At 36.4% G+C, this 27,526-nt stretch overlaps 1 protein-coding gene across 18 annotated transcripts in view; it reads left to right on the top strand.

Moving 5' to 3' along the window:
• The window catches only part of LOC108719201 (receptor-type tyrosine-protein phosphatase mu), a 470,437-nt gene that overhangs the window by 338,425 nt on the left and 104,486 nt on the right, over positions 1-27,526 (top strand). For all 18 annotated transcript variants that reach the window (XM_041566369.1, XM_041566373.1, XM_041566368.1 and 15 more), the window contains one exon: positions 25,712-25,863. In XM_041566369.1, coding sequence (XP_041422303.1) covers positions 25,712-25,863 — 152 coding nt within the window. The remainder of the gene's footprint in view (positions 1-25,711; positions 25,864-27,526) is intronic.

The following is a 27,526-nucleotide window of genomic DNA, read 5'->3' as shown; positions in this document are numbered from 1 at the left end:
TCAGGTCTTAAAAATGTAAAAAAGTTTTATTGTTAATGCCAGACTAACGTTTCGGCCTCCTCCGAGGCCTTTTCCCTTTGAGAAAGGCCTCGGAGGAGGCCGAAACGTTAGTCTGGCATTAACAATAAAACTTTTTTACATTTTTAAGACCTGAGAGTGCGGACCCTTTTTGCTGTTTATATATATATATATATATATATATATATATATAGAAAATCCAAAAATTAGGATGCACACAGGTGTTCCATCAAAAAGTTAAAAAACTTACATTTTATTTAGTACATTTAAAAAAGCAGGTCGACGTTTCGGTCTGTATCTAAGACCATTTTCAAGACCATAAACTGCTTAGTAAAATGTTACAGATATAAATAGTTAAAACAACATAGCACTCATCCACTCACAAGCACTCATGCAGAAAAGCCCTTATATTGGCATAGTTTGCTCATTTAAAATGCAGTGTCATAATCACTTCCGTATTTATGCATCACAGTCTTAAAATAGACCAGATTTTGATCACTTTTCCATGAATGCTCACCTACATAAGTGCTAGAGATAAAAGGGGTAATTTATGACCTGCAAGTGCAGTTGTTGTCATGCAACTTTAGGCAAAGTCATTACATGTAAACACGTCATTGTTTAAGAGAACTTCTACTAAAGCTTTGCACCTCTTGTTATGCTTCTAGCTTTCAAGTCATTTATGGCAGCCATTCATTACAGGTTTTCCATATGCCTGAGAGTGGTGCACGCTGTGCTTTGTGCTGGATCTGCAATCCACTTGTATTATAATAATCCATTGAATGCATTTTTACACTCACAGAGCAGCAAATTCCAGAATATATATTAACACTGGGATTCCAGATTTTGCATGGCCCGGAGTTCTTTCTAGGCTTATATAATGACACTGATATATGGGTCTTGATTAAGAATTGATGAATATTCTGGAATTCTCAAATGAAAATTCATTCTTATTACTTTGCTATTTAAGAATACATAAATTCTTAACAGGAGACAGTTTGTCTTTGTCAGTGCTCAGACATAGAAAAAGGCTCAGTTAAAATAATTTATAACGGATGAGTAACAACCCATTTGTTACATAGACAATAAACAACGCATGAGTGTGGGCAATCCTCTGATTTTAGATTAGGTAATGCAAACATTTCTGATCGCTAAAGGGAAGTAAAAAAAAGTCAGTACCATAATGAAAAACAAGGTAATTTGTACAGGAGATTATAATGAAATGTAAAATGCAAATGTAGAGAGAAAAGACAAAGTACTAAGCAGACATCCAGAATGAGGCATACTTCTAGATGAGGGCGTTGTCATCTAATCTTGGTGATTCAATTCAGTTAAATTCTGGAGAATGAGAACAAAGATTTTTTTTATCAGTATAGTAATAGGTGCAATAAAATAGGAAAGACATAAACTGTTGTATATTTAATATACATAAAAATGTAGGATCGGATAAAGCACTCCTGGGATTTTTAAAAATTCAAATTTTTATTCCATATTAATCATGTTAATGAACGTTTCGGCTGCTGTCTAGAGCCTTTGTCAAGATATATATATATTTGCCACTGAAATGTATTTATGGTATCTTAATTACCATCAAGTTTAAGGTACTGTTTCATTATAACAATGGAGTCTATGGGAGATGGTTGTCCTATATTTTGAAGCTTTCTGGATATCAGGTTTCTGGATCTATCAACAATGCAAAAATAATAAATGGTACAGAGCGGAATGAGTGGATAATAAATTCTTCGACCATAGGATGAATCCCCCCATTTCAATAGTCTGATGATCCAACTGTGCCTTCCTGTTATCCCTCCCAGCCATTTTAATGGTAAACATTACATCATTAAAATCAGACTTGCATTTTCAAAAAGGAGACGATGGCAAGTTTCAGAACAATATTGTTCAAGTCTATTTTTATGCCAAGTAAACTTTTACTGTTGCTTTTCAAAAACAAGACTTTGCTTCCACAGCATGCCTGCTAACTTGAGGTTTTAATTAAGGTTATATGTAGCTATTTGAAAGGAACAGAATCAAATTGATTGCAAATAAAGGCGAGCATTTGTTTTTGAGACAGACTTTGGAGGAAAGGCAATCTTGGCGCCTCTTTGTGAATTAGTAAATCCAGAATCACTTTCCATTAGAAATATAGGTCAGTGCCATTTATCTCCAGCCTGACAGTATTTGTATGTAAATTGTTTCATTATTGTGGCTCGAGTTATTTTGGCTAGGGCAGTTTGCTGTCATAATCACATGGTGGCATAATTAATGCAGATTCTGGAAAAAGCAAATAATGATAAATAATGCACTAGCTTTCCTGAAGTGAACAGCATGGAGGCTAAAGCTGTTAAGAAATGGCATTGATCAAAGTGGCTTCTGTGCATGATTCTTTTAATAGACTATAGAAAATGCATGATTGCTGTTATTAGTAAAGTGACAACCCATTCCTCCTTGCAGAAAACTTAGGGATATTTTCAGACATTGTGTTGTAGAGAAGCTCCAACAGTGCCATTCCCCCTATAAAGGCCAGTGTAAATCAACTTCTTGACCAATTAGCTTTTAGCTGTGCTGTAATAAAACAGTACATTGCAATTGGTGTTCAAATGGTTTATGTAGCTTTAAAGGAGAATTCAACCTAAAGTTAAAAAAACCCTACTCCCTACCCTACATAGACCAGAAGTGTCTGAAGATGGCGCCTGTAAACTCCGATGCCTGAATCTGCACTGAGGGGCAAGTAAAACATTAGGGTAATTTGCCCGGGGTAACACTTAGTCTGGAGGGAGGAGGGAGGGGGGTCTGGAATTGTAGGGGTAGGGGGGAATGTTTTTTTTTTTAACTTTACGGTTGAATTCTCCTTTAAGACATAAGCAACATGGACACTCTGACCATCCAGATATAACGTCTAGTTGTTCTGTTACGCCACCAACGGGAAAGATATGATGATGTAGTAAACCACCTTCTCGCTTCAGTTATTTTCCCTTTTGTTATTAATCAATATGTATGATTTGAGCTTGATTTTTGTGTTGAACATACTGGTCAATTGTTACATATTATATGAATTAATATAATACATGTTCCATCTGTTCATTATGTATTGTAACATGCTATAAGATGTACATGTCTATCATTTTCTGATATTCTTTTGTCTGTAACAAACGACAACTTCTTTTCTTTTTTTCTTTTTGGAAAAATAATAAAAATTTATTGAAAACAAAGACATAAGCAACATGTTGCTCACCAACCCATCGGATGCTGCTCCCAGTGGCATTAAAGCAGGTGTTTATTTTTGAATTTCTGATTTAGAGACAAGTTTTGGTTGCATAAAAACCAGGTGTACTGCCAAACAAAGCCTCCTGTTGTCTGACAGTTAACAAATGGCCAATCACAGCACTTTTTTTTGCACCACACAGGAACATTTTTATGCTTGTGTTGCTTGCTTTTTTATCTCAATGTGGCTCAGTGGAAAAAATGTTGGAGACCCCAGCATTAAGGCACGGTGATACATGTTACTGAAAGACCACTTATCCAATAAAACACAGTTTCTATGACAATAAAATATATACAGGCAAAATATAAGATAGCTTAAGACAACATGATCTAATTAATCTAGATCAGAACGTCTCAGAATCATCACAGGGCACCCTTTGAGTTGAGAGAGTGAGATATCTTTTAAATAATCAAAGAACCTTCTTCTTACGATCAGTCACTGTTTACTGAAACACAAATTTGCATTTGAGAATATTTTGCATTTAGACCCACACCAAAACTGGCATAAGACCTTGTGCTCCTATATTGGGATGTATTTTCTGACTTCTCGCATAAATTACAGAACATTTTCTTCATGTCACCTTAGCCTCATGAAACCAGTTTGCCCGTATTCAGATTCTCAGAATATTTAATACCAGAATTGATAAGAGATGTTCAGATACAATGTAGAACACATGGTTCCCTTGCAATTGTTATACAGAATGATGTTTAGCAACTGTATACCGCTTAGAACAATTGCAGGCAACGTAATGCAGTTGTTACATACTCAAATCTGCATATTTTTCTACACTTTTTGTTATACCTGTCAGTGTAGATGTACTTCACAATTCCATACTAAGCAGTTAAACCCCATGCTTAGTGCTGCGCCTCCCACTGTCTGATTCAACATTTTTCTTGCTTGATTGTTACTTGTTAGTTCCGGCGAGACCACATAGAAACAAATTACTTTCCTTTGATTGCTCGGGGAGAACTGCAAAAGACGTATGCTGTAACCTGATATAAAAATTGCAAAATGGCTTCAGAATATCTAGACTACTTTGAAAAAAATCATATGATTGAAAACAGTTTCATGGCATAAGTTGCTCATTCAATCACTGCTATTTATAATACAAATCAAACTAAAATCATATCAGAAATAGCGCTTTACTTTTTTTTATGTATCATTGATCATTCGGTATATTACTATTAAATAAACAGATTACATTTTAATATAGGTGACGTATGTACTGTATGCTTCAGATTAGGGTTGCACCGAATCCATTATTTTGGATTCGACCAAACCCCCGAATCCTTTGTGAAAGATTCGGCCGAATACCGAACCGAATCCGAACCCTAATTTGCATATGCAAATTAAGGGTGGGAAGGGGAAAAAAATTGTACTTCCTTGTTTTGTGACAAAAAGCGATTTCCCTCCCCACTCCTAATTTGCATATGCAAATTAGGGTTCGAATTCGGTTCGGCCGGGCAGAAGGATTCGGTCGAATCTGAATCCTGCTGAAAAAGGCCGAATCCTGGCCGAATCCCGAACCGAATCCTGGATTCGGTGCATCCCTACTTCAGATAGGGCAGAATTTATGCAAAATAGGCAAAAAGGTATGTTTTTTACCCCCCAAAGATAAAACAATACCCACCTGCTTATCAAAGCTTATTTTCCTCACATATGTGCATGATACACATACACAATAAGACATATTTATGACTCTAAGGGGCCTATTTACTAACATTCGGATTTAAATTTTTTTCCTGAATTGTATTTTCCTTGAAAAATTAATTTATTTCTATAAAACTCTAAAAACTGTAATACAAAACTTCGGCAAGTAAAAGCAGTCGCGGTCCCATAGAAGTCAATGGGAGCTGTGCTGATCCTATTGCACCTTTTTTTTTAACCATTCCGAAGTTTTTCACTAGTAATTGTCTGAAAACTTCAATTTTTAGAGGTATAAGGATATTCGTATTTTTAACACATCATTCAGTGGTTTTTCCGTTCGTACTTTTTTTATTCGGATGTTTAATAACTTTCATGGCATTTGTGGTTTAAGAGAAACAAAGTTTAATTGCGGTTTCAAAAAATGTTAATACCACTAAAATTCGACCTTTAATAATTGGGTCTCCCCACTTTGATGTACTAAAGTTACTGTACTAGTTCTTTAGCTGTTGGTACACTTTGAATTGACAGGTCATGCAAGAGGCATAACACAATGATCTTCTAAGCCTTCTTGTGGTCATTAATACCACCTAAAGTTGGCCATACCTGGGCCGATAAAAGCTACCGACAGACCAATGGGCTTCCCTGATCGATATCTGTCCGAAAGTCAGACATCTTATCACTTTGAGAAAGGATAGATTGCTTTCTGAAATGTTATAAACAGTAATTAGTGATGGGCGAATTGGTGGAGTTTCACTACGTCTAAAAATTAGCGAATTTCCCGCAAAATGGCAAAAAAAGTAAGCTGTAATGACACACACTCCGGTTCTTTTATTTCAATGTCTATTGACCGTGAAAGAAAAGAACCGTGTCGTTACAGCTTACTTCTACAATTCAACCTTGACACAACACCCGGAAGTGGATAATATTTGGATAGCTTGTGCTTGTTCTGTATACATACAGAATCCGTTATGTGGAAAGTTCCAAATTACTGCAAAGCCATCACTTATAAACTCCATTGTAATCAAATAATTCAATTTTCTGTAATAAATAAAACAGTACCTTGTACTTGATCCCAACTTAGAAATAATAATAAGTATTGGAAGCAAAGCCAGACTATTGGGTTTATGTAATATTTAAAAGATTTTTTAGTAGACTTAAGGTATGAAGATCAAATTACAAAAAGATCTGTTATCCGGATAACGCCAGGCCCTGGGCATTCCGCATAATATGTCCCATACCTGTATATATGTAAGAATATGCTTCTACACTGAAGCAATGTAGAAGATATATTTGAACATATACTTTATCGCTGATTGGATTCTAATGAAAAGCATTCGTTTTTTCCTAATAAAAAAGAACCTCCTGTCTCCTAAGTTCTATTTTTAATTGTTCATTTTGATTGTCACAAATATATTTAGTGTCCTGTCAAGAAATATGGAAACTGCATTGATCCCTTTAAAATACAAATGAACTTCAGTAATGAAAAAGGGCTGCTATCCATGCTAGCACTTCAGAAACAATTAACTTCTAATTAATCACTGGCTAACAGGATTTTAGAAATTGTTCCTTCAAGTCAGCTTTGGTTAATAGTCAAGGTTCTGTTGTTTTTTTTAATAATATTATTGCACAGTCTCCATATTGTTAATGCTTGACTTGTCTGAAAGATAAAATAATATCCTGGTTACTCCTACGATTTGCATTCACTGGAGGTCATTTATAAACTTCGGGCAGATTGGTTTGCACAGTGAATATATTTGCCCTGCACATTTATATAGCTGAATAAGGGCTCTTACAGACGAGCGTTTTTACCTGTGCTCCCCTGCGTTCCGTTTTTCTGCGTTCAGCCGCAGGGGAGCGCAGGGATAGACGCATTACATTTTTTCCAATGGGGCTGTACTCACATAGGCGCGTGTAGGCGCCGAACGCAGGTTGAGACGCAACATACTGCATTTTTACTGCGTTCGGCGCCTACACGCACCTGTGTGAGTACAGCCCCATTGGAAAAAATGTAATGTGTCTATCCCTGCGCTCCCCTGCGGCTGAACGCAGAAAAACGGAACGCAGGGGAGCGCAGGTAAAAATGCTCGTCTGTAAGAGCCCTAAGAGTGTGCAAAAAGAATTGTGAAATTTTTTTCACAATGCGAACGTCTATAAGAGCTTTTTAAATATGTCAAAAATCGCAAACTGCGAATATTTATGTGCACACTCTGCGTTTGAATTATGCCACAACTTTGGTGGTGGAGAAAATAATCAGTTTTGCAAATTGCAAATTTAAGTTACTGTCAACGCTATTTTCACGCACAGCAACCTCGCACAGTGGGCGCACTTACGCAACCACCCATCTCATTTGCGAAAATTTATTCCCAATGTGAGTTCACAAAAATCGGAAAGAGCAATATATTAGCGTTCAGGAAAAAGCATGGGCAATACAACCATTTGCAAATAATATACGACGAGCAAACCTTATAAATTACACCCACTGGGGGTCATTTATAAGCTTCGCGCACGGCAGATTGGTTCAGAAAGTGAATATATTTGCCCTGTGCATGGTTATATTTATAAAGCTGAATAAGTGTGGTGCAAACGGAATGGCGATTTTTTTTTTCACAATGCGAATGTCTATAAGAGCTTTTTAAATATGTCAAAAATCGCAAATTGCGAATATTTATGCGCACACTATGCGCACACTCCCTTTATTTTCTTGAAACTATTATGAAAGTACTAGTAACATGAGTTGGGGCAGCAGGGTGGTTGGACTTTCTCATATTTGACTTATCACATTTCACATCATATTTTTTACATAGTGCTGGTTATGATTCCCTGAAGATATCTGGCACATTATTTGTGACTTCTAGATATCTTCATTTTAGTCTAAAGTAGTAAAGGTATGGAACCTGTTATCCAGAATGTTCGGCGTCAGGGGTTTTCTGGAAAAGGGATCTTTCCGTAATTTAGATCTATATACCTTAAATCTACTAAAAAGTAATTTAAACATACATTAAACCCAACAGGATTGATTTACCTCCTGTAAGGATGAATTATATCTTAGTTTGGAGCAAGTACAAGGTACTGTTTTAATAAATAGAATCTGAATGATTTGTTTAAAATGGAGTATATGGGAGATGGCCTTCCCATAATTTGGAAATGGGTTTCCGGATAATGGATCCCATACCTAATACTAAAATGCCCACTATACAGTACAAGAGTCCTTTTAAAATAGTTTAAATATTATAATAATACATTATTTGAATATTAATCAAATTAGTTAAAAATAATGTTTTCATATTAATTTAGTGCAACATCAACCTTCTAATTTAGAACCTATGTTGCAATCATTGATGCACATAATTAGCAATTAGTTATGGAAGTGTATGAAAGAGCAACATACAGTATATTGTGCACTTGTGGTCACAGAGATTCACAAGCTTGAACTGTTATGTTTGTACCCTTGGTAACAGTATTTATAGGTTCTAAGTATTAATATGTATTCCCTTTCTCTGTATTTTGCGTTTTGAATCTAAAGACAATATTCATTTTTGTGATGTGTTGCTATGTGTTGTTGCATTTTGATATGTTTCCGGCTTATTCATATCAGCCTTATAAAATCCTACGCACTTAAGTCAATGGACATGTTTTTTTCTAACCTCATTTTTCTCTGGTGTTTTTTTCACATAAAGCTTTCGCTGCATTATCGAGAAAAAATTGCAATGGCAACATTTTTAATTTCACTGTGTTTCCATGCTTGGTAATTAAAGACACCCAGTTTGCCCATGCACTAACCTGTAGCAGGTAGCACTTACTAGTCAAGTGTTTAAAGGGATTGTTCAGTGTAAAAACACTACTTTTTTAACCACATTCTTTCTATATTTAAAAAAGTATAATGCACTGGCACACTCTGGGGCACATTTACTAAAGGGTGAAGGTGAAAATTTGGTGTATTTTCACCAAAAATGAAGATTTCCACATTGCCAACATTGGTAATTTACTAAAAGGAGAATACACCAAGTTTTGGAGAATTAAAGGAGAACTAAACCCTAAAAATTAATATGGTTTAAAATGCCATATTTTATATACTGAACTTATTGCACCAGCCTAAAGTTTCAGCTTGTCAATAGCAGCAATGATCCAGGACTTCAAACTTGTCACAGGGGGTCACCATCTTGGAAAGTGTCTGTGACACTCACATGCTCAGTGGGCTCTGAGCAGCTGTTGAGAAGCTAAACTTAGGGGTTGTCGCAAATTATTATGCAGAAAATTAGGTTGGCCTGTAATAGAAGCTGATGCTACAGGGCTGAATAAAATTCTGTTTAGGGTTGCCACCTGGCCGGTATTTTACCGTCCTGGCCAGTAAAAATTATGCTTGAGCCCAATGTTATTAATAGGAAAAAAAGATAAATATATAGGAAGGCCGGTATTTTTTTCCAGAAAAGGTGGCAACCCTAATTCTGATGCTAGTTGCACTGGTTTCTGTGCTGCCATGTAGTAATTATCTGTATTAATTACTAATCAGCCTTATATTGTGACATTTCTATTCTATGTGTACTGTTTATTGTGAGTGGGTCCCTAAGCTCAGTAAGTGACAGCAGCACAGAGCATGTGCAGTGAATCAGCAGAAAGATGGGGAGCTACTGGGGCATCAGATCTTTACTGCTAAAGGGCTGTGGTTGCCTTGGGCTGGTACAGAAGCACAAATGTACAACACATTAACGTACTACACATAATGTACAACATTTCTAGCTACTTCTTTAGTTATGCATTAGTTCTCCTTTAACTTCGCAGTGACGAAAATCCTCTTTGCATTGGTGTAAATTCACCTCTCTTCTCCAGGTGAACTTTCTCCAGTGAAAAATCTCCAATTCACATTCCAAGAGCACAAGTACATTTTCTCCAGATTCAGACTGGCGAACTTCCATTGTAAAGATATAATATACCTTCTCAGCAGAACCTTAAAGGTGTAGTTCACCTTTAAGTTAACTTTAAGCATATTATACAATGATATTATACAATGACCTATTCTTTTTCATACTTCATATAAAGTATTTACCTTCATGTTTTCCAACTTTTTAATAGTTCTAGCTCTTTTTCCAAATCTCTGTGAGGCTACAATTTTATTTTATTACTTCTCTTTCTGGTAAGGCCCTCTCCTATTAATTTTGCTAGAAGTCAGTCAAACCACAGCCTCATTGCATCAGTAATTTGGAGCGAAACAGCAGTAAAGAGTGATTGAAGTTTATCAGAGCACAAGTCACATGACTTGGGGCAGCTGGGAAATTGACAATATGTCGAGCCCCATGTCAGATTTCAAAATTGAATATAAAAAAATCTGTTTGCTCTTTTGAGAAACGGATTTCAGTGAAGAATTCTGCTGGAGCAGCATTATTAACTGATTCATTTAGAATTTTTTTTTTTCCATGACAGTATCCCTTTAATGATGCATTCATTATAACATCCCATTCATCTATATGTCACATATTAATTTTGGCATGACATTGATAACAAACAATATGTTATACATAAGTCTGAATTATTATTTATTTATTATACCAGCAGCATAACTAGAGGGGGGCGGGCCCTGGCGCGGGACGTGCAGCTGGGCCCCGCCCCCTCCGTACACCCGGAAACGGCTGCATTTACAGCCGCATTTAGGCAAAAACACAATGGTGCGCGAGCTGCCGGGGGGGCCTGAGGGGGTGCGGGCCCTGGCCCAATCGCACTCCCTGCTCCCCCTGTAGTTACGCCACTGTAGTATACTGAAAATGATTGGCTATCTTTTTTGGCATGTGCAGTTTACTTCTACACTTTCCATTATATTTTCTCTTAAATAATATTAAGGGACTCTCTGTTCATTATGTTTTAATCAGACGTCATTTATAAAAAAAACAGGTAGAAATGATGATTCTTATTTTTCAATTGAGGCTTATTAACAAGAGCCTATGAATGTTTGATGCTATAAAGTTTACAGACTAAGCTCTAAAAGTCCTAGCATCTGCAAAATTTTAAGAAGATTGTCAGGAAGAAATTTTCTCTGCAAGAAAATTTACAGGCTTATATTTTTCACTTCTACCAGTTTTTTTTTTCTTTTCAAAAAGAAATGTGGCATACTGGAAGTTCTCGCATCCACTGGAAAAGTTTTCTAACAATTATAATTGACAGGAATAAACAGCAGAACTTTTGTATAATTATTGTGTTTTTTCTTTCTTATAATTCATAGGCAAATTTTCTGTTTGCATTTATTAAAACAATGTGCCTTGTGTTGCATGAAATATGAACTAAAATGTATATTCACCAATAGCATGCAGGGGTTTGCAGTTCAGAGTAATGATCATTGTATTATGGGGACATTGAAAACAATTAAAAAAATATTTTCATTTGCCGAATACAAACAGCACTGATCTTTGAGAACTACTGTGAGATAAGTTTTTGCTTGGTGAAGTACAGGAACTATTCCACAATTTCCCCTAATTGCTACCAGAACTTTACATGGATTTTTGTATGGCGTAAAAACAATTTGCAGTTGCATTTTTGGTATTCCTTGCCAACTCAGCTTTTTAGTTGAACAATAACCATTTATATACAATGTGGAGACACATCTGGACAACTTCTAAGTCCAATGTCACTTGACATTGCCCCTGAAGAAGATGTTGTCACAGAGAAACGCGTAGGGCAGCATAGGTGGACGGTGGGGGACCTAGCCCCTGTCCGCTCCCCGCGTAGACAGGCAGAATAGGGCACAGGGGGGTGGGGCTGGCTGAAAGGGAAAAGGGCACTTACCTGTATAACCCATAGCTACTAGTGCAAACTTGTATGCACACTCGGGCACACTCTAGCATTAAGCAATATTTGCCTGACGATTCCTTCATCTTCCACCTTCATGTTTTTAAGGCAAAGGTCCTGCACTGCCCACAGGAATGTGGAGCAGTGAGTCTGTAGTAATTTTCTTTTCTTTGGTTTGCTGTGTAGGCATGGCCCAATGTTTTGATTATTAGTTTTAATCGATACCATTAAAGGTGAAGTTTTAAATGTTTCACTAGCCATTTACTCATATTAGACTTTATAGCTCTGCCCGAACTGGTTTGCATAAGGGAGGGAGGAGGGGTTGACTGCAAATTAAACCTCAAAACTCCTTTCCTCCATTTTCTCTTGTTTCTGTATATATATTCAAACCTGCGGGCCACGCAACCACTGTACGTCACTAATTGATGCTCTAACTCCCTTATTTATCCAATGTCACTTACCAAAATCACCCAAATCCTCCCATGCCTGCAGTGAGTGACATAAATGGCATCCACCTGTAGCTACTCCCATAGGCAAATTTTTACTTGTGATGTGCAGATTAGGAAAAACTCAACCCACACCCGACCCTAAGCCACACCCACACCTAACCCTCAAAATCCTGTCATTGTTCGACCCACACCCAACCCTAACCTGTGTCTTCTTGCTCTGTACTCTACTTTTGTGTACACCTCTGGTTAAAAGACAGGCAATCTTCAGTAACAGTTGAGAAGTGTACATCTCCAGTCTGACCCACTCCCAACACACTGGTTTCAGGTCAACCTATACATCACTATTTTCGACCCGTAATTGAGCACTTAAAATTTTGGGGCCAAAATTCTCTCCAGGTTCACATAACAGGCAGATGCCATTCATATCACGCTCTACAGACACAAGTGTAGACGGTATGTTTTGGTGTTTTCTTCAATGCAGGGCACTTACCCCAATCACATTTACCGCTGCGGAGTGCTGATCAAGGCATTCAGGAGTCTGGCATATTTAATATCAATTTTTCGCCTTTATTCTTGCGCTTTAAAAGTTACAGAGGAGGGGATTTACATCTAACGTGTTTCGTGTAAAAAGACTTGACACTTCATCAGAAAGAAATTTTGTACAAAAAAAGTAAGCCCATTGAGGGGAGTCCAGTATTCCATGGAATATGGGGTCAATCGATTTACTGTTCAGCGTTTATTAAACATAGCTTTATTTAGAAAACAATGGTGTCTATCCTACAACCAGATTCCTATTATTAAACATCCAACTTAACTTATACAGTAGTTAAATATCATTATCAGATGTCCTCAGTCTTGAACTGAATCTACGCGGCTGGTCCACCTCTTGTGATGTCCCTGTGGGCACTGATTCCTATGCACGTTAGAGGATTAATATTAGGTAGAGAAGGTCAACTAAAACAATTGCCAGAGGGAAGCACCAACATCTGCTCTACATTATAACCTTGGAATAAGCTGTCTATGTCAGCTCATGGTATCAAAACTTAATGACAAACTGTAATAAAACCGTGCATGAGCTGTTTTTGATATACTCAAAATGAATCATCTTCTTTGCTGGAAGTGAAATGAAAGTAGCTTTTCTCTGTTGAGGTGATTTCAGACTCCTTTGTCTTATTTTAAACTGCTGTTACAATTGGCTTTGTTGTGTAACTGTTTATTCCTGCCTTTGTGACTTTTCTTTGCTGTTCAGTTTCTACCCCCCTAGCAGAATAACTATCATTACAGCCCACCTCTTACTGTTCTTTACAGTTTTGTCAATAGCAATCTACCTAAATCTGACATCTTTGATTGGTAGGCCCTCTCAACATTTTTGGAGGCATTCATCCATTTCTTTGTATGTACTGAATAGCATGCTGAGGTGAATTGCATCTTGACATTTAAAGTGAAATAGGCTTGTTTTCTTTTCCAAATCCCTGTAGTTGTTTAGTAAAATACTATAGTGGCTATATATATAAATGGTAGCAAATAAATATATATAAATGGTAGCATTAGTTTGAAGACACACCAGCACTAAGAGTAACGAAAAATTGTACCCTGAAATCATTTAAAGCTTTCTAAAAAAATTTTAATGAATAGAAATCTGAAAAAGGTACAATAACCACCTGTAAACCTGTGTTAGTTTTACTGTAATAGGAAGAACAACTTACATGGAACAGATGAGCAGAGACATTAAGGGGCAAATTCATCAAGGGTCGAATATCGAGGGTTAATTAACCCTCAATATTCGACTGGGAATGAAAATCCTTCAACTTCGAATATCGAAGTCGAAGGATTTTGCGCAAATACTGCGATCGAACGATCGAAGGAATAATCGTTCGACCGAACGATTAAATCCTTCGAATCGAACGATTCGAAGGATTTCAATCCAACGATAGAAGGATTATCCTTCGACCAAAAAAACTTAGCCAAGCCTATGGGGACCTTCCCCATAGGCTAACATTGGGTTCGGTAGCTTTTAGGTGGCGAACTAGGGAGGGGTCGAAGTTTTTTCTTAAAGAGACAGTACTTTGACTATCGAATGGTCGAATAGTCGAACGATTTTTAGTTCGAATCATTTGATTCGAAGTCGTAGTCGAAGGTCGAAGTAGCCCATTCGATGGTCGAAGTAGCCAAAAAAACACTTCAAAATTCGAAGTTTTTTTACTTCGTATCCTTCACTCGAAGTTAATGAATTGGCCCCTAATTGTAAATGATCATTTCTTTAAATAAAACAGGGTTTTAAATATGGACTGTTTATATGTATAACGCCGTGTTTGAGGGTACAGTTTTCCTTTAAGTAGAAAACGGTACCCTCAAACAAGTCGTTATAAATATAAACAGTTCATATGTAAAACCCTGCTTTATTTAAATAAATGATCATTTATAGCGGCATGTGCCATTGGGCAGCCCTAAATAGGATCTTTCTGCTTCCAAACCTCCTGTTAAATTTGCATCTGCATTATTTCTGGTCAGGTGATCTCTGATGCGGCACATAGACCATCAAGAAATGGTGGCTTAAAGGAAGAGGTGTAAAAGGGCAATATTTACTTAGATATATATTCCAGTTATCCATATCAGTTGTCTAAGTATTCATTCTGGGGATATAGCGTTCCTTTAGTAAATAATATGTTCATGTGATCGAGTTCACTTATTTAGTGATACATCTCACAACTGCCTCAAGCTTTCTGGTTAGAAGTTTAACATAGATTTTGTAAACCACATTACTCCATGACTTTTTCCCAATATCTTTCACCCTCCTTACTCGCCCAACAGTTCTTACTCACCCAGCAGTTACAAATTATTTCACTTAATCTCCTATCACTCTCTGTAGATCATTGTCACTTATATTGCTACATTTCAGCATTCAACATTTATATCAGAACATGGATGGATAGGGTTATTTAGCTCAGCTCTATTTGGGATTGCAGGCCCGGGACTTTCACACAAACTAGGAACAATGGGATGGAGTAGCTATGGAAGGAGAACAGAGAATGAAAATGGTGTGTTTGAGTAAAGAACTGGAGGGAGGGCAATGTTATAATGTTTATATGTTGCTGTGGATGAGACGGGGATCAGAGTAGAGATTTTAATGAGTTTGTTAGCATTATGGAATTGGACAAGGAAGAGGACAAGGAAAGGTATAGGTGCACTGGCAGCATTATGGACAGAAGAGTGGGCCTGTTGTAGAGAAATGATTCAGGGCTGTGGAAGGGTTGTGGAGTGGCCTGGTGAATAGAGAAAATTGGGATCAGGAGAAGGGTGATATTGTATAGATGTTGAAATAAATGTGAGCATGTTAATCTTTTGATTGGTTGTTTCTATGACTAGCGGTTTGCGATTTTGTAAATTCAGTTGGCCGTGGACACTTCGAAAAAGCTTCAACCTTGCTTTGACTCATTATATAATGAAGCTAAAAAAGAGTATGCTTTTTCTTAAATAAGGTAAAGGGAAAAAATAATACGAGGCTTTCAGAAAAGGTATTTGATCCTACTAATATTTTTGTCACTTCCCATTATTATTTTTTTTCATTTAATGTTTCCTTCAGCAAAGAACTAACAAGCTAATAAATACAATATTGATTTCCCTTATACAGGATATGGTATTGCCTGAATCCATAAAGATTCTTGCCATGTCATTCTTAATTTTGCAACATATGGTTTTAATAATGGAAGATATACTAGGCAACTTATCTGACTCATCTCATTAAAAGATGTGCCGTTCAGTGGCATAAGCACTTAAAATGTTTGCGTTTATCTTCTCAGTCTGAGGAATAATATTGTGCTAATTAACTCAACAGATAGTGGCTGTTGCAATGACCTGCCTGTCTTATCACTATGTGTTCTATCTCTCTCTATTCTGCCATTTTCAATGGAGGAATTAATCTTTATTATAGCTAACGTAAAAGAAGCTCTTTCACCAATTAACCTACTGCACTAGACAAGGTACCGACACATTTTAACTCTTGATTATACTCCATTAGATCAGGTCTGGACTGGGAGTCAAACTAGGCCTGGCATTCCAAGTATAGAGAGGAGATAATACAAATAATAATGCAAATTAATTGCATGAATATAAGTTTTATGGACAATGGAATTCTACATTTGCATCCTACAACATTCTAAATGTATAATATACTTTATGCACACTTCTAATTAGTGGAATATTTTGTCAAGTACAATTAGCCTACGGTAATCACATATATTTAATTGGAGTTTGGTTAAAATATGTTCTACCTACTATGTACAGACATTCATTCACAAATGATATATAGCTTCTGGTTAAAGGTGTCCTCCACCACTTAGGCAATTCTAAGAAACGTTTAGCTGTTTAGATGTGACATACATTGGAGAGAAGGTAATCTATACTGGCAGACCTGTACAGGACTGGAAGCCATCTTGGTAAATCGTGGAAGATGTAGAGAGGCCTCTGTCTATATGAGAACATGACAGCTGTGTAAGCTGCCAGCTGCATATGAGAAAGTGGAATAGAAAATGGATCCCAATTTAACTCCACATTTGTCGGAGTGGATACATGCGTCAGTTTATCGGTATCTGTTCAACAATTTCATTTGCTTTAAATGGATATCAGTGCTCTTGTCAGCTTAGCATCAGTGCTAAGTGCTAACACCGATTCGAACCATTAAGCCCTGATAAAAATACTCATACAGATTTATCTCGTGATAAGTTGGCCCTGCAAACGTAATTGCCATACAGTTGGTAAGGTACTGTCTCTGTTTCTGCTGAAGATACTGAATTGCTCCATGAACGTCATTTTGACTTTGTGGAATAAACTGACTTGAATACATTTAGGGACTGGGTGTAAATGAGGTTCAATGTTGAAAAATGTAAGGTTATGAACTTGGCCTAGTTATTCTACATGAAACTGTGGTGATTCCTCCTAATGTGAGGGTTATTGTGGATAGTATCATTTGCAGCTCTGGGCAGCATTTATTCAGTGTCTAGTAAGGCAAATAAAGTAATAAATAAAGGGCATTGATTTGTGGAACAATGGATTTGTTTACACTGGAAAAGTGGCACTTGGGTGGAGACAGATAAGTAGCTGCAGGATCAGAATTTTCCTTGCAAGAATAATTTGTGTCTTTTAATTAATGAAAGAAAGACACATCTCCATCAACCTTTAATTTCTATAATCATTACTTCATTATAAAAAGTCTGAGAAAATCAGAAATAGAGACCTTGTTAAAACGGAACTAAGCTCTCTAATTACATACGGGTGTATTCCATTTGGCCCTGGTGCCTTGTTCACATTATTTTTGAGTAAACCTTTATGTACCAAATCTTCTGTCAGACACTCACTTGATTGAAAATTCAAATTAAATTTCCGAGATTTATCATACTCTGGCCTCTAAGAATTTGCATTTGACTATTTGCCACCTGAAACCTGCAGAATTACTATATAAGTCAAGGGGAGAGGTCCAGGGATCAATTTGGTGATGTTTGTAGCCTTCCTGACATTTCGAGTTTTTTTCAGAGAAAAAACTCGAATCGAGTTTGGTCGAATTCTATTCAAGTTTTCGAGTCTGTAAAGTTCATCCGAGTTTTAAATATTCAATTTCAAGTACTGTACAATCGAATTCATGTGAGTTGAAAAAAACTCACATGAATTTATAATTCGACCCTTGATAAATGTGCCTCCCCATGTAGCTCTGTCCCCTCTGACTTGTAGTTTTAAATGCCTTCCACTTCTTTCCTATTAACTAACTTACGCCTAACACTCCTGCATTTACTTTTTAAGGGAGTCAACTGAGAACAGGAATTGTTTAATATCTTTTTAAACAACTTTTTGTTTAAACAACTTTTGAGACAACTTTCTGTTCTGTTTATTTAGCGGAAACCACCCCAATCTATGCTCTGAAGTGTTGATCTTAAAGGGATTGTGACATGATTTTTATGGTTTACGTTTTATTTCTAAATTACACTCTTTACATTGCAAATCATTCACTGAACCATTTAAAATGTAATTCTTTAACCAACAAATGTATTTTATTTAGCTGTAATATTGGTGTAGCTAACCCAATAGCAGCTACCTGACACCAATGCTGAAGGATTTGCTTGCATTGTTAGCCCCAACTAGTGGTAGACATGAGAATAGCGCCAAAGCAGGAAAACCAGAATTCTGATGACGCAGCATTATTAACCGATGCAATTGAAAAAGGCAAGTTTTCCCGTGACTAGTATAGGTAACCTAAAAGGTCATTTCCCATGACATTATCCCTTTAAGGAACTAAAATTTGCTTTTCTGAAATGTAAAATCTTTAATGCCCCAGTGTAAATTAGATTTTTTGCAACAACCATTAAATGAGATAACATGATGTTCACTACTAAGGGCCCAATTTAGATTTAAAATGTAAAATCTTTCTAGCTATCTTATATATTGGTACCTAGTACCTAATATAACTAGTTCTTGGCTACATAGCAGTATTTTCCTTTTTTCTAAATGAAATACAACCTTCCTAAATAATTCAAGTTCAAGTAATTTGCTTGCCAATTAGAAAATCTCACTAGCTTGAGGGATAAAATATGTTCTCCACTGAGGGAACACTAAGAATATACTAAGACAAATGGAGACAGAGATGTCATATATTAATGAGGCTTCACATGGGGAAAATTGGACCCATGCTTTAGGGCCATCATGGTAGCTGTAAATTTATCACTGATGTGGAATCTGCCACATGGTGAATGGTAGGGAAAATTAAATGTGTAGCATCTGACAATAGAATGCTATTAAATCAAAATTAATGTCTAATGATTCTATGTTTTTTTTAATTCTAGATAGTAGTTGTTTAAAATAAGCTTATCAAATGCCCTTTATGACTGTTGTTTTATCTTACAGGGTTGTGTTTTTTTTTGTCTGAGATAAAAATCTTTTTACTTGAGGCCTTTCATTGGCCATGGAGAAATCATTGACTGGACTGAAGTGATATGGGTCTTTAATGACTTCCTTATCCATTGCTGTATGAGTTTTCATGGCAGATCAGACCAGTGCAACTTGACTGCCCATGTGAGAGGGTCGGATAGGGCACAAACCTGTTAGGTGGCCGAATTACACTTTGTCATGTTTTAACTTTTCCAGTCTTACAACCAACATACTCCCCTTGAGAGGTCGCTTATTTATATCTTCCATCACTGCCTCTGGGTGGAACACCATTTGCACCATCTGTGCTCTGCAGACGTTATTCAACCTCCGCTCTAAAGTTGCACACAATTTGAATCAAAATGCAAGTTCAACATGGACATGTGTCCATGTTGACTCAGTGCATGGTGGCAATTATGCTGAAGATATGAGAACATTTTTATATTATGTGGAAAAAAAACACGTGATTAATGTCTAAAATTGCATTTTGCACACTGCACATTTGTTGTAAATGACATACGTGTCTTCTATTGTTTTTATGAAAACTGATCTTGATATTTTTGGAGCAAGCTATGGCATTGTGTGAACAGGATTCAGAAGAGACCAGATGTCATTTAATTTGGCTTTTGTTTAATTTCTGCAAGCTGCAGCATGGTATCAACCGGTAGTCATGTTCTGTGAAGAAGAGTGACCTTTTTCATAGAAAAACACTGACATTCTACTATTAAATTAACTCTTTATTTTTGATACTATAAGAGAAATTTAGAAAGTATACCTTGTAGTAACTTAACTGGAAGCAAAAGAGAACCATTGAAATTATAAAATTCTAGTAACTATGAGTGGATGTTTTAGAAATCCATTGACTTTGTATTATTCTTCTTACAGTTGCTCGTGTATTTAATGATTTATTTGTGAGATCCTCAGCCTACCATTTTTTTCTGGCTACAAACGACACACTCATGCTGTGAGTCACTGACAGATTTCATCTGCTCTAACTGCCTGATTCCAGAATGGTTCAGCAATTTTCAAGTCACTACTGACAAACAGTATGGTTGGGTTGTTTTCAGTGGAAAAAAAATGTTAGGTTAGAGAAGCATATCTAACTAAACCATTTGTATCTCAAAAAGAGAAGTTTAATACTAAAACCTGGTATTATTATTATCCAGCCACTAAGTTTAGGTGCATGTTTGTATCAGTTTTATTGTAGCATGTTACTCTTTACCTATGTAAATTATGTATACCAAGAACTAGACAGCCATTTCTGGAACTGCTCCTTGCCGTGCAAGAATACATCTCTTTCACTTAATACCTTGGCAAGGTTAATAGCATTTATAGATTTTCCTGTGTTTTGAGATGCTGTTGGGAGAATAGACGTGCTGGTCTGATGTGTTGTAAAATGAGCCAGTTTATCTTTAGTGTAGCTTGCAATCACTGAGGAGAGCTTCTTTCCTCTGGGATCCAAGTGTAACATAACTAAAGCAGATTGAAGCTGGCAGTGACTAATGAAGTCTTCTGAAGGAGTCAAGTAAGTCAGTGGGTTGCCACACAGCATGTGCTACAAAGAGAGAGAGAGAGAGCAACAACAATAATAATGTATTTATTTATACTTTATAAATCTTTATTAACTTTTCCAATCTCCCAAAATGACCAGCAGTATACTTTTAGGTAGGAATGATCATGATCTAAAGTTAAAGAAAAAACATAGTTCTTGTGGTATGTAGGTGGTATGTAGCAAAGAAAAACAACTTTAAGAACATTGGTTGTCTTACTGAGATACCATGATTCCATTATTCATTTTCTTCTTAACTAGTTCTGCCATCATCCTCATCAGTCTACGCTCTATTCTATTCTATTAGTGAGCATAGGAAGTAATGTGTATATTAGCCTCTATTATTTCCTTTGCAATAATGATGTATCTTTATCAGTACAAACAAACCTGTAATATTGAGAAATAATAGGTTTCACATTTACTGTACTTGTAGATTTGGTACTTACCAAGTTTATGCAAAACTTTCTGTCTGTAAAAAATACTTTTGTTGAGTTAAATATTGGCTAGCACTATGTAGATACAGTAGAGATGGAGTAAACCATTACCTTATGTGCATTTGATGTTTATGGTTTACCATTCCTTTTAGTTGGAAAAGGGGTGTAACAGAGATCAAATCAGCTACATTTGTATTCCTAATATATTCATGTGTGTATGATTATTATACAAAAACGACAGCTTTCTAATTACATTTGTTCAACTTGATATATATAATAAAAGGCTTATATGGATCTATTAAAACTTCCAGCGTTAGGCAACTTCCAAATCACGTAAGGTCCAAGTGGATTTCTTGCTCCCCCTAGAAAGCAGAAATGGCTACTACTTTTACAGCGAACCAACCAACTACTTTGCACACCCAACAGATTGTAGAAAGGCTTAGTCAATGGTAAGGCAGAAAGATAAAATAGAACCCTATGAGTTAGCATTAAGCTAGAGATGCTGTAGGATGTTTAAAACTCATTTTAGTGAGTGAGTAGGACTTGACCTTAGGGCAGGGTCAGACGTGGTGTTTTTACGTTGCATTTTTAAAAACGTATAGCCAAGTGTAAATACGCACAAAACGAAGCCCTATTGAAAACAATGGAATATGCACTATAGCAATTCCCACAGGGCGCTTGTGTGCCAACATTTGATACAAGATGCCAGTATTTGCAATTTTTAGCAGAAACGCCAATACGCCAAAGAAACCCCATATTATTGAACTCTATGGGATCCACAGGTTTGGAAATACTCTTTGCTGAACTATACACTGCATATTTTCAACATTGCGAGCAAACTGTCGCAAGATGGATTTCGCATATACGTATTTATGTGACATAATTATGTTGCATATTGAAGAGCAGCACAGCTACATTCTGCATGTAAATTGTTTTACACTTTGCTTTTTTTCGCAAAACTTTACTAAAATTCTGGAATTGTGGAGTGGCATTGTGGGGAATGAGAAAAAACAGAAGTGCTTATTGGGAAAAGAACACTACAGGCTGAAAAACACATATTATCATTCGTGCCTGGTTTCATTGGCGTATTTATGCACGACCACGCATTTTTAAAAACGCCACATGTGACATTGCCCTTAATGCACCCAGAAGATCTTGTGCAGATATATTGAGTCTGACCATTAATTGAATATGATATGTCTTTTGTCTGCTATCAACGTATTGCTTCTAAATATCTATATTATTCTATAAACTATAATGTTGAAGTTTTGCCAAAGCGTTAATAGTGCTTATCTGGAAAAGAGTGATTGTTATACAACAGACACCCTCAGATTTGGAAAAATATCTTACTATAATTGCAAATGACTCACAAAGCAACACAATGGTGCTAATATCAGTATTGTCAAACACATCTAGAAGAAGAGTTAAACTATTAGCTTCCTGGTGCTAGACTTTTCCTTTCACTTCACTGTAAGGCTGTTTTATCAGTGGGGTTCTGCACCATATGGAAGACTGGCAGAGCTAAACGGAATTAGCTAGATGAATGGGGAGATACTACTACAGACACAGACAATTAGTTTATAACTGTCTATTAACTTCTGCTCATTTCTTTGAATAAACAACAGACTAACCCCCTCCAAGTCATAGAGACCTGCAATACATTACACAGCATCACATCACAGGGAGTGGTAAATGTAGCTGTACCATTTTTAATTGTATGATAGCATAATCTGTGTCAACAGTACAAAGGAGCGGAATAAAAAGACTTCCATGTGGGATAATTTGTCACAGGAGGCTACAGTTTCCTAATGATGAAATAGGTACAGTTAGTGACATTTATTTTAACAGCCATACATTACATGTAAGATACAGGCCCTTCTGATACTCAGTTTAAAGGAAAACTATACCCCTCAAACAATGTAGGTCTCTATAAAGATATATTGCTTAAAACAGCTCATATGTAAAACCCTACTTCATGTAAATAAACTATTTTCATAATAATATACTTTTTTAGTAGTATGTGCCATCGGGTGGTCATAAAAAGAAAATTGCCATTTTAAAAAATAAGGACAGCCCCGTGGGATTGTATGATTCACCATGCACACAAACATACCAAGCAAACTATACTTGTTAGGTCACATGAGCCAATTAACAGACAGAGTTCTGTGTTTTGCTTCCACACTTCTTCCTGTTACAGTTACAGTTGTAGTATGTCTGGTCAGGTGATCTCTGAGAAAGCACAGAGACCATCAAGAAATGGTGGTTCAAGGCAAGAGATGAAAAAGGTCAATATTTACTTAAATATACATATATCGGTATGGCAAGATTCTTTAATATGCCACTTAATTTGATATAAACTGTATCAAGTATTCATTTGGGGGTATAATATTCCTTTAAATAGCTCTTTGCTCAAAGAAATGCCTTTTATTCATGAAATAAGCAATGAGAGGGCCACTTTTACTCAGATCTAGCCTACTATTGATATAATGACAGACTCAATGTGGTGCCTTATATTTTCATTATAAACCCCATTTAAGCCATTCCACTGATCCAAAAGGGAGCAGTGGCAAATTGCAAGGATTGCATTGGATATTGTACGGCTGCACAAAATGGAAAACACAGTGAGTATGGCACATCTGCCCAGCCGTCACATAAAAAGGTGGCTGGTTGTGTTTTTAAACAACTGTCATTCAGGTGTGACATCCTGGATTCAGTCTAATCCTAGTTATAGTGACAGCAACTTGACATAGTACAGATAAATTGTTTTTATTCCAGAGAAGTAGATTATGGATACGTTTCAATGAAAGAGTTGGCAAACAGTTAATGATATGAAGAGTATAACAGATTGATAATTACAGCTGAGAACTCCCACATATATCATGTATTTGCTCTAATTTAACAGTTCCTGGAGAAATTAATCATTGACGAAGATATAAAGCCTTTATTATATTTTACAAAGAGCACTCAGATGATTCCATTTCAGCAGTAGATTAATTTCAGCTAGTAGAAAATAGGAAAGATACTTGGAAATGGAGGCAATATGCAATTCTAGCGTTCGTGTGAACAGTTCCAGTGAGGAAATGTGTTACTTCCTGAGCAAAATTCTTAGGGGCAGATGTAGTCTAATTTGCACAATTGCAAAAGAAATTGCTAACATTCGCACAACACAAGCATTTTTTTTACAACTGCACAAATATTGATTTAAAAATTTCCTTTTGAGCTAGATAAAACAAAACTAAACTGCAGTCTCTGGTAAAAAATAAAAACTCCATCGCAAATAAATTTGCATTTTCTCATAAATTTCTAAAAATAGAAACATGAACTTGCTTGCATGCTGAAGATACACCTCTCATTGACTTCTGTGGCATCTAAAATCTTCAATTTTCCATTTGAATCATGAATCACAATCAACTGGATTTAGCCTTAAGAGTGCTTCCACAACCCCTAAATTTCGTATATTGTATTAGCCCTGAAGCTGTGGCTTAGCTTCCTGTGGTTTTTAATAGCACCCCATACCCACCCCCTTTATACTAATGGTGGTCCTATGCTTTTAAATATGGGCGTTGGTTTGTGCAATCTCTCTCTCTTAAAAGCCCTTATGGGCGGGGGAGGATTTAGCCTTCAGACTGAAACCAATATTCAACACACATTGAATACAGGTAATGCTATTATGCAGAGAACCAAGCCTTTTTATACTATGACCTGAGATAAATAAGTTAGGGACCGCCATATGGGGTTTACCTTGATGTGGTATGGTGGCTTTTCAACTTTATGATCATAACTTTGTAACTAAAAACCCCTGTTTTGTAAACACATGCACTTGCATTTATACTGAATTACTTATGAGACAGGGGCCCAGGGAAGTGCATTGTAAGTAGCACTTCCCTTATACTTAAATATACCTGGATTTAGCCTTAAGAGTGCTTCCACAACCCCTAAATTTCATGAATCACAATCAAGCTTATCTTTTTTTATTATGGTGAATGGTAGTAAAAACTTGAATATTAAAAAAATCTGCACCTTATTGTAGAATCTAAATGCTATCATTGTATGAAAAAAAATATTTAAAGCAAAAAATTATCCAAAAAGTCTCAAGCTGGCCAATCATAGGTTGATTTTTGGGATATCCATCTGATTTGGCCATGCTTCAGTTTAAAATACATGCACTTGCATATTTTATTGAATTACTTTGATATGGGACCAAGGAATGTGCTTTGATTAACTGGCCAGGTCAGTAGCTCATCCGTTGTATTTAAACATATAATGTATCCTCAGGAGTGCACCCACAACCCCTTTTTTTTGTCTTCCATATATGACATTTTGCTGGAGATGAAACTAAGAAGCAGTTCACTGCCCATTCCTACATAGTCTCTTTATATTATGGAGACCTCCTCTATCTTTTTGGGTGAGAGTGTTTAGTAGGAAGTTATATGTATATATATATATATACATGCTCATCATGCCAATAATGTCCAATCATAAAAATAAAATAAAACTTATAAGCATTCTATAAGTTTTTTCTGTTTCATGGTCCAAATATTGGTACACAAAATATTGTTTTGTACAATAGAAATCATCAATGTCAGACATTTGTATGGAGAAATCATTTATTATTCAGAAAATATGGGTTTGTGACATGCCTGATATTTGTTGTCTTTTTCTGCTTAAGGAAATTAGCAAAGAAGCGGAAAGAAACTTTGAGCAATACGCGGCAGGAAATGACAGTGATGGTGAATTCAATGGATAAAAGCTATACTGAGCAAGGCACCAACTGTGATGAAGCTTTTTCCTTCATGGACACACACAATCTAAATGGCAGATGTAAGTTCAAAATGATTTAAGACTCAGCCCTCTGTTTTCTTTTTACTAATGTGTGGTGGAAGAAGCATTCGAAGTGACTCAGAGTGACTTTAAAGATTTTTCCATCTCATTAACCAATCAATTTAATGGACAAAGTAGTCACTTACGAAAAATCAGTGTGTACCGTGCTGTGCTTTAAATCACATTGCATATTGTAATGAGCAGCTACTGATGCAGCCAATGCATTCTCTAAATAGCCAGAACAAGCTTTCCTTTCTTCTTTGTCATGCCACAGAATACAGCTGGGAGCTAGAAGCACTTTTATTCCATCACAGAGACTGAATAATTCTTCTCAACTTTGGTGGCATTTGCCTTTATAAAGCCTTAGAAATATGTGACACTTCCTTTATTGTTAGCCTTTATTTGATTTAATCTTGAATATATATATATATTTCAGAAAGTAAACAATGCATGATTGCCTTTAGTCTGTGCTTTTTAAAGTTTGGCCTGAAGCAGCAAAGTTGTCATCCGCAAACAGGATATTATGCTTAGCTGCCTCAGTCAAGAAACAGGGAGAATAATGGTGTGCAGCCCAATTCCACCGTTTATGAACTATTTACTGTGTTCATAAAAGTATGCAACTGTGGGCATTTGTGAGCATGCCTGAGCTCAGTTGTTTTCATTCTGCACTATAGTTATTTGTGGATGAATGCCAAGAACAGTATGTAAATAATGTGTGGAGCATTGAGAAAAGCCTGTCAGGTGCAAGGGATTCTTCTTAATGAAGAATGGCTAGTATGTATGTATATCTTTATAGATGGATACTTTTATATGTTGTGCTGTAAAAGTTTTACAATGCAGTAGAACAAACAGAAGGTAATATGCATTGCCATACTAAATATAAACAGTTGCACAGATTAATGCCAGATTTTGAGAGATGCAGGAGGAGGGAGGTAATTTGCTGGCACAATTAATAATTAAATAAATAATTATATTCATGATGGCTGGGCATTGGCTTATCAGTGTATAGACTGGACCAGATATTGTTCTAGTACTCCAAGAGGTAGAAATAGTTTTAAAGAGACTGTGTGAGTTCCTTACTTGTTCCATATGGATCAAGGAAGGGTATGATTTACACAGGAAGGAACATGGAGATAAACAGATGTAGCTGAGAGCAGGAGAATATAAGATGCAGAGTATAAGGCAGAATGTAGGAGGAAGCACTGGGAAACCATTTAGTGGCAGTTTGTAATAGTATAAACAGGATAGGAAAGGGTATGAATAAGTGCTTTATTAGATACTTGAGATATAAATGTACAGACAGTCAATAAAAGGGGAAGAATCAGCTGTGTGTTGTGTGCAAAGACTTTTAGTTGCATTTTAGTAGAGGTTCGGTTTAAAATGACATTGCTCCATCCATGATGGGATAGCTAGGAGGTAGTTAAAGATCCTGGTCTGAATATCTACCTTGTTGTCTGAATATATCTGTATATTGTCTGCAAATATATTTACTGCCAAATAAATGCATGAATTCTCCCAAAGGCCCTTGAATTGAATAAGAGCTGGTATAGTGGGAGAAACACAGTGTTTAAGTAATAAGTGGAACATAGACACAAGAGAACAAGGACAAGAGAAGATGAGCAATTTCAGATTCAGCTACAAGATCACAGAAATCTATGAAGTT

Source organism: Xenopus laevis, chromosome 6L (genome assembly GCF_017654675.1).
Source record: "Xenopus laevis strain J_2021 chromosome 6L, Xenopus_laevis_v10.1, whole genome shotgun sequence".
Classification (NCBI taxonomy): Eukaryota; Metazoa; Chordata; class Amphibia; order Anura; family Pipidae; genus Xenopus; species Xenopus laevis.
This window is presented reverse-complemented; position numbering and strand designations above follow the sequence as displayed.